The sequence below is a fragment of the Pygoscelis adeliae genome, unplaced genomic scaffold (assembly GCF_000699105.1).
Source record: "Pygoscelis adeliae isolate BGI_AS28 unplaced genomic scaffold, ASM69910v1 Scaffold582, whole genome shotgun sequence".
NCBI lineage: Eukaryota > Metazoa > Chordata > Aves > Sphenisciformes > Spheniscidae > Pygoscelis > Pygoscelis adeliae.
The window spans coordinates 442375-452613 of NW_008824281.1; the positions used below are offsets into that span (position 1 = coordinate 442375).

General features: G+C 40.9%; 2 protein-coding genes across 2 annotated transcripts in view; one reads left to right on the forward strand and one right to left on the reverse strand.

The window, feature by feature from the left end:
* Positions 1 to 5043, forward strand: part of CHERP (calcium homeostasis endoplasmic reticulum protein) — a 13718-nt gene extending 8675 nt beyond the window's left edge. Inside the window, exons 11-18 of the mRNA XM_009318422.1 lie at positions 611 to 849; positions 1697 to 1830; positions 2123 to 2209; positions 2495 to 2644; positions 2772 to 2888; positions 3384 to 3478; positions 4030 to 4215; positions 5006 to 5043. Coding sequence (XP_009316697.1) covers positions 611 to 849; positions 1697 to 1830; positions 2123 to 2209; positions 2495 to 2644; positions 2772 to 2888; positions 3384 to 3478; positions 4030 to 4215; positions 5006 to 5043 — 1046 coding nt within the window. The remainder of the gene's footprint in view (positions 1 to 610; positions 850 to 1696; positions 1831 to 2122; positions 2210 to 2494; positions 2645 to 2771; positions 2889 to 3383; positions 3479 to 4029; positions 4216 to 5005) is intronic.
* Positions 5044 to 6660: 1617 nt separating this feature from the next.
* LOC103912195 (chromosome unknown open reading frame, human C19orf44) overlaps positions 6661 to 10239 on the reverse strand; it is a gene marked incomplete at its 5' end in the record, with an annotated part of 4514 nt that continues 935 nt past the window's right edge. Inside the window, 6 exons of the mRNA XM_009318423.1 lie at positions 6661 to 6766; positions 7204 to 7370; positions 7501 to 7596; positions 8452 to 8923; positions 9288 to 9364; positions 9946 to 10214. Of these exons, the coding sequence (XP_009316698.1) occupies positions 6680 to 6766; positions 7204 to 7370; positions 7501 to 7596; positions 8452 to 8923; positions 9288 to 9364; positions 9946 to 10214 (1168 nt within the window). The remainder of the gene's footprint in view (positions 6767 to 7203; positions 7371 to 7500; positions 7597 to 8451; positions 8924 to 9287; positions 9365 to 9945; positions 10215 to 10239) is intronic.

Genomic DNA, 10239 nt, shown 5'->3' on the forward strand with positions numbered 1-10239 from the left:
CAATGAGTGCAGCAGGGTATCCTGGCGTTCATGGCAAATGGTTCGTCCATCAGTGATTGGATGTCATTCACTTCTCTATTTTAACAGGATATTATCTCTACCTCTTCCCGAAACGCCTCTTTAAACAAAGTATTTTCTTGTCACCTACTCATGTGAGTTAATTCCTGCCATATTTATTTTTTTTTTAATATGATGATTTGGCATAGAGACAGAACTAATTACAGGTCCATGCTTGTGTATTTAGGCTTCAGAAATAGATCTTATCAGTAGCTGCCCTGCTGCATCCGAAACCTTTTGTTTTTGAGCGTGTCTTTCTTGTGGTACTTTTTGACCACAGAATGTCCCAAAGTAAGCAGTGGCTTAGGGTTAAAGTATCCTGTTGTCTTGAGAGCGGTTGTTATGGCCAGGGAGGGAGATGCACTGCAAGATGTTCCAGAATGTGGACCTGTAGCCAGCCTCTAGTTCTTCAGTTCTGTTGCTTTTCTTGATCTGCAAGGCTCTGGGTGCCAAGATGGTTTTTTAGGATAAATGCACTAATTCAAGTATACATCTCTGATTGCTTTCCTTTCTCTATAGCTAAGTAAAATGTTTTAACCCTCCCACTCTGCAGAAATTGGACCTCCTCATCATCACCCTGGTCACAGATTGCCTCATCCTGGAATCAGCGAGCATCCTCCCTGGGGAGGGCCACAGCACCCTGATTTCGGGCCTCCCCCGCATGGATTTAACGGGCAGCCTCCTCATATGCGGCGACAAGGCCCCCCTCACATGAACCATGATGATCCTAGTCTGGTGCCAAATGTCCCCTACTTTGATCTTCCTGCTGGACTGATGGCTCCACTTGTAAAAGTAAGTGCTTGCAATGGGCCCCGACAAGTAGGATTAAAAGATCTAGATCCTATGGTCAATATTAGGGACAGTTTAACACGGACATTTGTAATTTCAAATCCTTTCATCCAGCAACCATTAGCCAAAGTTGTTGCAGGGTATACAAGGGCAGGAGCAGGGAGGGAGAAGGTAGTGAAAATGGTAACATTTTCAAGTGTTGTGTGCCAGTGAAAGCTGGTTGGCCTCATATATGTGAAAGACTAATTTACTCTTGAAAATCTTAACCCCGTTTTCTAAAAACAGAAATCCCCAGTGATTTTCAGATGGCCCGAGGGACCTTGCAGTTCTGATGTGGTCACTGTGTACTGGTTTTTGGTATTAAGAATTCTTTCTTACAAAGATGTTTTGCAACACTAATGTTACATATACAAACAAAGAATGATAGAGAACAGGAAATGTATCTGTATCAGCATCTTCAGGGATACATACATTTATGCATTCTGTGTTTGAGATGAACAAAGAGGTCTCTTCCATCTCTAACTGTGTGTTACTCTCAGCATACACCAGCTTTTGCCAGGCTTCCGTCCAGCCACTGTTGCCACAAAGGTGGATAGATGAGATCTGGATCTCCAGACAGATAAAATGCAGTTAATGCTGCACCATGTGTAGTGCTGGCTTTTCTCGTAGAACTCAAAATGGTAGTGATGGCACGAGAAGGCATTGGGTCTTCTGCAGAATCCTTATTTCTGGACCGTTTTTTATCCAATAGTGAAATGTGAGGTCCCTACACAGTTAAATCTGTATTTCTCTCTTCAGGTAGCCACCCCATGACACATGACACGAATGTAATTTGTTTTGTTTCCGGCAGCTTGAAGATCATGAGTATAAACCTTTAGATCCTAAAGATATACGTCTTCCACCCCCAATGCCCCCCAGTGAGAGACTACTGGCTGCGGTTGAGGCATTTTATAGTCCACCATCTCATGACAGGCCTAGAAACAGGTAAGAGTAGGTATAGCTAACAATATGGTAAGGAAAATGCCCTAAGGAGCTGTCTCAAACCACGAAGTGCCTCTCTCTTCCTTCGCCTGTGTCTTGGTTCTTCTAATGCTGAAATGAGTGCTCTTGTTGTATTTTAAACTGCACACGCTGTTTGATCTTACACTGAGATTTGTGAGACCTTTTTGCCCAGGCCCTTTGTTCCCTACAAAATCTAGCAGAAATCCCGAACGTCTTCGTTGATCAAAGTAGAACTTTACAGACGTTGGTTCTATGTGTGGTTGATTTATTGCAGTGAAGGCTGGGAGCAGAATGGACTGTACGAATTCTTCAGAGCTAAAATGAGAGCGAGGCGGAGGAAAGGTCAGGAGAAGAGAAATAGGTGAGAGATCCTGTCTGCTGTTCGTTTGGAAGGTGCTAGGAATACCTTGGGCTAAATGCAGAGGGAAAGTCTGTTCAGCGGCATGCTGGTGGAATAACTGAGTTTCAATTTGCTGGAATTTGTCTGATCTGCAGAAAATAGTTTTTGCCACACTCAAGTTTTCACTGGATTGTCTGCAGAAATACAGTGCTTTGTGTGTAATTTGAATTTGATCAGAAGTATATTTGCATTTCACGTGCTTCTCCCAGGAGTTTCACTGGGGTTTCTCTGCTTTTGTCTGTGCAGTGGGCCTTCTCGGTCTCGCAGTCGGTCTAAAAGCCGAGGTCGCTCATCCTCCCGGTCCAATTCACGATCTTCAAAATCATCTGGCTCCTATTCGAGGTCACGATCTCGCTCTTGCTCTCGATCACGATCCTATTCACGCTCTCAGTCCAGGTAGAGTGCAATGGGCTGAAGCTTGGGAACTAAGGGGGTGGAAAAAAAACCCTCAGGGCTGAATGAGGAACCCTGGATGTTGCTCTGGTAGCTTGTGCATCTGATCTCGTGTGCTCTCTCTTTCCAGAAGCCGGAGCAGGTCCCGCTCTTCTCATAGCCGCTCGCGATCGCGGTCACGATCAAGATCGAAATCGTACTCGCCGGGAAGGCGGCGCCGGTCCCGGTCTCGCAGCCCGACTCCTCCGTAAGCTTTTGTTTGTTTATTTCTCTCTTTTTACCTGGGGTGTTTGGAAAAGTACCACCAAGGGTGCTTTTCTCCTAAGCTGGGTATATTAAGCATTCCAACAAATTGTAGAAAAGAAAATGGGAAACAGATTTAGAAACTATTTATATGCTATGTGTGCTTATAGAGAGAATGTTACTCTGTTGTGGTGGCTTTTTGTTACAACAAAACACTGTGCAACTATGAAGGCTTCGTATGCCTTCCTAGGAAGCAGGAGGAATCCTCCGAGTACTCTCTGTGTTAGGAAGACCGTAGTGTTTGACTTCCCTTGTATCGAGAAGCAAGTACGGCATTTCTGGCACCTTTGTAACTCCGTCATCTAATAGCTTTATAAAAGAATAGCTTGGTAGAGTGGATGGGATTATATTGGATGTTAACGTTTAACAGAATATAAGTGACCTTGCATTGTGTCAGAACAGGATCGCTTTTCTTAATTTCTTCTTTTTATTTCTTTAGTTCTTCTGCTGGTTTAGGCTCCAGTTCTGGGCCTCCTATACCAGAATCAAGACTCGGAGAAGAAAATAAAGGCCATCAAATGCTAGTGAAAATGGGTAAGATGCTCTTCTGGAATCTTACGCGAGCCAGGAAACAAAATCAGGCACCCAACTCTTGGATACAATTAATTAATGCATTTTCGTAAGTGACTATCCCTTGGTATTCCAAGGGCAGCGTAAGGATATTCAGAGATATAAGTATATACAACATGGAGCAGTGGTGGAAGTTGCCTTTCTGGGAAGGACACGGAAGACGATGTGAGTTTGGCATCCAATAGCACTTAGCTCCCCCCCAGGTATTTCATCTCCCTATGGCGCAGGTCAGCAGGGTTGACTGGGCAGATTGGGCTTGCGCTGCCTTTCCCCTTGCCCTCTTAAAGGTTTTTAGGGATGGTGCTGATGTTTGTCAGCTCCCAGAATCTGCATATTAATGCTTTTGAAATAAATGGGACAGTTCATACGTTGTTTCAGGCTGTCTGTTGCCATCCTGCTGTATTAAATTGACGTTTTCTTTGGTTGTTTCCAAAATGTCTATGCTTGTCTGTCTTCAGAATTCTAGTAATAAAAAAAAATAGCGACAGGATTGTAATGTTGTGTCCTTTCTGCAGGATGGAGTGGATCTGGTGGATTGGGAGCCAAGGAACAAGGAATTCAGGATCCAATTAAAGGAGGGGATATCCGAGACAAATGGGATCAATATAAAGGAGTGGGAGTTGCATTAGATGACCCTTACGAAAACTACCGAAGAAATAAAAGTTACTCGTTTATCGCACGCATGAAGGCCAGAGACGAATGTAAGTGAATGTTTCTAAGCAATTTAAAACGCTGTGCAGACTTGAGTGCGATTTTGTCCTATTTACTGTAGACTGTAAACCCAAATCGAAAGACCAGTAACTCTTAATTCTTTCTAATATAATGGATACAATAAAACAGGTAAGTAGACATATCCTCTGATTAACCCTGCATCTTTTCCTTTTTAGGAACTGTGTTGTATTCTAATTTCTGAAAGACTCATTAATTAACCTGTTCTGTGTAAGCCACTTCCTGGCTGCAATACCAAGAGCCTGCATCTTTGAATGTCACCCTCCAAAAAATAGGAGCAATCTCAAAGGTAGCGGAGGGAGCCCTGCTGCAGGAGGGATGGTTGCCGGAGCAGGAAGGTCTTTATGGTTGTAATGAAGTTAGACCACGCTTACTGTTTGGCCCTGCCCAATTCTGAGTTTCCCCCAATTAGCGCTGTGTTCTGCCAAAGCCAGAACTGGTGATAAATTCACTGTAGTGCAGGAAGCGTTCAGAAAAAGTGGAGGTGCTTCTTAAGAAATGAAGACCATTGATGGATTTTTGCAGAGAGTCTGTGTTACGTAGAACCAACTACACTTGCCAGCGACTAAAAGGAAAAAAAATTGGCATGCTAAATGAAAAGTCACTTCTGCCTATGGCTGCAGTAGATCTGAGAAATAAGATGGGTTCAAATGAAGCCCAGAAGGAAAAACTCCTTACTCATAGAGCCCTCATTCCATGAAACATTTCAGACAGCTTAGGTAACTGCAGAATGTGTAAGAACTCTTTTCCCTATTGTTTCAGTGAAGCGTGAAACGCAAGACCCTCCACCACCCGAATAAGACTCTCTGAAGAAAGATGTCTTGCATCTTCTACAAAACATTAAACTTGTATAAATCCGGATTAAAGTCTGGAGGAAGTGACAAATGAATTACTTTTAAAACTATGGTGAAAAATGGAAAGCTATGACATGTACTTCAACACTTGTCGTTTAGTGTTTAAAAAAGGCCAGTCGTAACTATGACATGTCTAGCAAGTTTAAGAATTTCCATTTACTTTGCAAAATTTTTTTAATTAGTTGCCCATTTTATACTAGAATTAAATCCCAGTCAAGCCGTCCCTGGTGCAGGATTGTGATTCATTCATTCCTGTGGAATACAGACATTATCTGATACGGTTATATGTTCTCTAGTTCCATAATGTATGTTTATTTCTCTCAAAAGGTTAATTCTATTTGAAGTGGAGGGGTGCTGCCTTGGGATCAAGTCAGACTGATGCTGAGCAGTGTATCCTAATGTCTAAATGGGGAATGAAGCATCTAGTTCCAGTACAGGTGACCTATGAGCACTGTGCAAGCTTGTTAGAACCTACCATACAACTTAACGCCCCTACACACCAGCTGCTGCAGTCACAACTCTGGTCAGAACACGAGGGTTAACTGTTCTAGCTTTTCAAGCGCTCTAAGGGATGTTCAATGCTTTGTAATGGAAGACATTCTTTAAGCTTTTTATATTTTTGTATATACCCTTTAATAAAGCGAATTAGTTGAATAGAAGAGAATCAATTTTCTCTGCTCTGCAAGTTTCTGACAATGAAACGTTCTTGGAAACTTCCTTTAACCTAAATGAGAAAAAAAGCCTTTTGTAACTGTTTCCAGAGACCACCAGCTAAAGACGTTAGGCCCTTACACTGCACTTCCACTCCAGAGGTCTGTGTGGTGGTAACCTCTTCCAGAGTCATTTGTTTGTATAGCAGAAACCCTCTTGAAACCATTCAGTGAATATGGTGAAATATCAGTTTGTTCTAGATCTACTGTAGTTGTGGAACTGTGACTGTCTGTGAATCAGCATACACCACCTGTATGTTATCAACTTGTGGATTTTCTTGTTTTGCCTTCCAATAAACACTTTTTTTTTTTAATAAAAATAAAATGGTGGCTCATATTTCAGAGTCGGTGGATTCCAGTACGTTGGCTATAAGCCTTCCTTGTATTGAATTTATCTTAACTTTGTGTGTGTTTGGTTTCATAGTAATGTGACAAGGCTAACTGTATATAAACACTGTTTAAATATGGCACTAAAGCCAGGATATGGTATTTTTCTACTGTGATCATATTCCTCGGGTGCTGTAGTACAGACTTTCACTTCTACCATGATCACAGCTGTTATCGCAGATCACACGATCTACACGATAAACACGCATACTGGGATGACTTACCACACTCCCTTCAGAGAGACGCGTTTTCTTGGTTTCTTTTTTGCTGACCTAGGCTGGCTGAACATTCCTGCCTATCCCTATATCATGTACATTAGTAAAAAATTCAGATATAGGAAAATAAACTATGTATAATAAAATACATAGCAGTTAGTACAAATCCTTCCACTACATAGTTTGTAGCTTTTTATCTGTGCAATTTGGAAGGGTTTCTTGTTCCAGCTTGAGATCTGTAAATGTAAATTTTACTTAAAATTCAAAGAGTCAAAGCAGTTTTTCCTCCTGTGCCTTCCGAATTTCTTCACGTGCTTGCTCAGTTGTTAGAGATGGGGATTTGTGACTCTTGATGTACTGCAAAAAAAAAGTTAATATACAAATTTCTTTATTATGGAGATAAATGCTTTCTAGTATTTAATAAATCTTCGTGTCAAGACACCTGCACTTTTCTATACTAGCAACAGAAACTGATACTTCTGTTGCAGCCCTAGGAAGATCCTCGCTCATTTGAGGACAGCTAAATGCTACAGCAGAAAGCTTATTCTTTCAAAACTACGGCCTCCAGTTAGACTTTAGTCTTTTTTTTACTGTATTAACTTCTACCTTGTTATTAAGATGGGCAGACACATTACAGTATGCTTCTAGGAAGTAATTTATTCAATGATAATATGAACTTTATCTGATTAATGAATAATATGCGAAGAAAATGTGTTTGCTGCAAATACTAGAAGCGTTTGGAAAGGAATATACACTTACGCTATCGAGGCTGCTGTCTAGTCTATCATAAATACCTCTTTAGCCTCTTCCAGGGTGTGGTAGTGGAACTTCTCATTCTCTAATGACTCCACAAGGGAGAAGTGAAGGTGGTGAATGTTCTCTACAAACTGCTGAGTCAACATCAAGTGCTGTTTCAACATGGCATTTAAAACAAGAACTGAGGGGCTGTATGCTGTCAAGGCTGCAAGAAATGGAGAATATATACTTTAGTGATAGGTTACAGTCAGATAGTAAGGGCTGAACAATCCAAGCAGGGGTTAGATGCATAAAATAGAGTAAAACAGAATAGTAAGAAACATGTTTTTCAGTACCTTCTACTGCATCCATGCTGATGACGTGACTGGCAACAGGTACTGGATCAATGTAGCTGTTCCCTACAGGTGGGTCAAGTACTGCAGAGGTGTTTGCTGTGTACAGGATAAAATCAGAATTACTGGGTTTGGAGGGTGGAAAGGTTTAGTGCTAGAACTTGGTTCATCTTCAGCAGTCTCTTGGGACATCAGTTGCTGTAGAACCACTGTAGAGCTTAACAGGGAATTCTGTCAGCCAAAACAATGCTAAACTAGTTCTATGACCTCCGCAGTTTCTTTACTCTTAACGTTCACACACATGCCATTGCAGAAGGCATCTTTTCTAACCCTAGACAGAGTAAAAATAAAGGCTTTTGTACTTGAAGGAAGCTATTGTTTTCAAGCACACCCGAGTTTGTATTTTCTCCTCCTTGAATATGGCAAGAAGTGGCTCTTACCACTTTTTCCTTTAGGTAAAGAGAGAAAGGAAAGGAGCTACCCCTCGGCAACTGTTCAAAGTCACATCTGTCTTTTGTAAATGGGGTCATAGTGCTTTCCCAAGAAATAAATACAATGCAAAAAAGAACTCTATGACGGGCGATCACTTTAGCAACAATATGATGGTATTGTTTACAATAGTAAAGATGATACAATAAAGCCGTTGAATTCCATTTGAGAATATTACTCAGGCTATTGCAAGCTCCGTCGCTAACACTAGCTCATCCATCCAGAGTTCCTGTTGGGGTTTTTTTTTTTAGCAAAAAACAGTTCCAAGTTCTTACTCTGTTGTCCAATCCCCATCTTTTCTACAGATAGCAGATTAAAGTGTTGGGCTTCAGAAAGTTTTTAATTTAATGTCAGCTAGGGGAAGCTAGTACTGAAACGAAGAACTCTATCAAGGCTGACTAGGCTAGCATATAAAATATGAAAGTGTAAAAATTGCCTGAATAGGGCAGTATCTTGTGAACTTACTCTTTGACCAGCAATAGGTGAATGGAGGATCCATTGTCTGAACTGCAGTTTCTTTGACAGTTACTCTGTGTACCTGGTCATGCCGCTCCCTGGTAAATAAAGCTGACGATGCTGAAGATGGGTGTTTTCCAGAATACGTGCAGCTCTCAGAACGTTCCTCTGACATTTTCGATACAGATTCCCTGTCTGCTGTAGACAGAGACCTTTCAAAGTCTTCAGAATATTCTGAATTAACAGTTCTCTCATCATGATCAAGATAATCCTGTTTGTGTCTAGGGAAATCTGCTGAAACTCCACTTAAATGCTCGGAGATTTCAGCTTCAGTCACAGTTTTTTCAATATCCCCTTCAGAAGCATCATTCACACCAGTTACTGTGCTTGTCATTTTAAGAGAGGCTTGGTCCTTTTCCACCAGGAATGTATCTTTTTTGGGAATTCCGTTTGATTCTTGAGGAATTTGAATGTCTGTCCCCTGTAAAACACAACAACTGCATGTTAAGAGAATCAACAACATATAACCTAGAATATGCCTCCATCATTATTCATCTGTTCTGCTGCATATCACTACTTTATTAGGAAATAAAAAATGTTGCTTTTCTGCATCGCCTTGCAAACTGTGCAGTGCTGTTACATTTAGTAAGGAAATGCAGACACTAAAAAAAGAATTTGGTCAGGTTTCAGTAGACTGTAAAATCCTGATCTAACCCTTACAGCTAATGAGACGTGCCCACCTCAGATAGCCTATGAGTAGAATAGAAGTATTCATTTTAGAATATCCACCTTCCACCAAACAAAGGCAGAATGGAAATATGTGCTAGTACGGAATTTCTACTTACTTTCTGCTTTAATTCTGCTGTCTCACTGGTGATATTTGGTGCCAAATCATCAAGGCTCAGGATATTCAGTCTGAAGCCTGCAATCAAATGACAAATCATCACGAGCGTTTGCATGAAAATTACCGTACACCTTCCCTTAAGTGAGAAAAGTGGGGAAAAAGAAATCAGTACAACATTCCTAGTTTAGAGTGTAATACTAAAAAGTAATAGCAGTCAATCACTCTAAACCTTTAACTTAGCAGCAGCTCTTTCTAAAGTTTCCTCCTTTGCCTGTCGGTGGATCTGCTAACCCACGATCAAGAGATTCTTGATGCCCCTCATTTACACTTGTTCTCACTCAGACCCATTAGTACATTGTTCCACTGGTATATGACAACTATTCTAAATGCTGTCATTGTTTTGATGTCATAATTAAGTGTCACCCAGGGAAGCACCACTAAACTGAGCCTATTCAATCAAAAGCCGAGAAAAATACAAATACATTACACCAGAAGAAGAAACAGATCAACGTAATTCCTTTGAGAAAGCCTTGGTTTATGTAAAATCACATTACTGAATCCTTTCAAAGTGAGTACTTTCCCATGTTTATCAGTAAATTTATCAGTAGCTTAGTACAATTCACATCAAGTCTACTGAGACAGTATTTTAGAACACTTACCATTTGAGCTGCTGCTAGTTGAATCTTCTGCATCAGCTGCTTTTGAAAACAATTCATCTAACGATTTTATTTCACTTCTGTCACTTTCAAGTGATATTTGGCTTTGCTTGGTGTTGCCTGTTCTAGGCAGAGTAATCTTTACAGCATTGTCTTTCATGGAAGAAGATCGCGATTGAGATCTCATATTATGTCTTACTGACGGGTTTCTGCTGGCTGGTGAAGGTGGTGGTGAATTTGCTCTACCAAAAACATTTTTCTCTGAGTCTTTGCTATGAAAAGAAGATGGTTTAGATA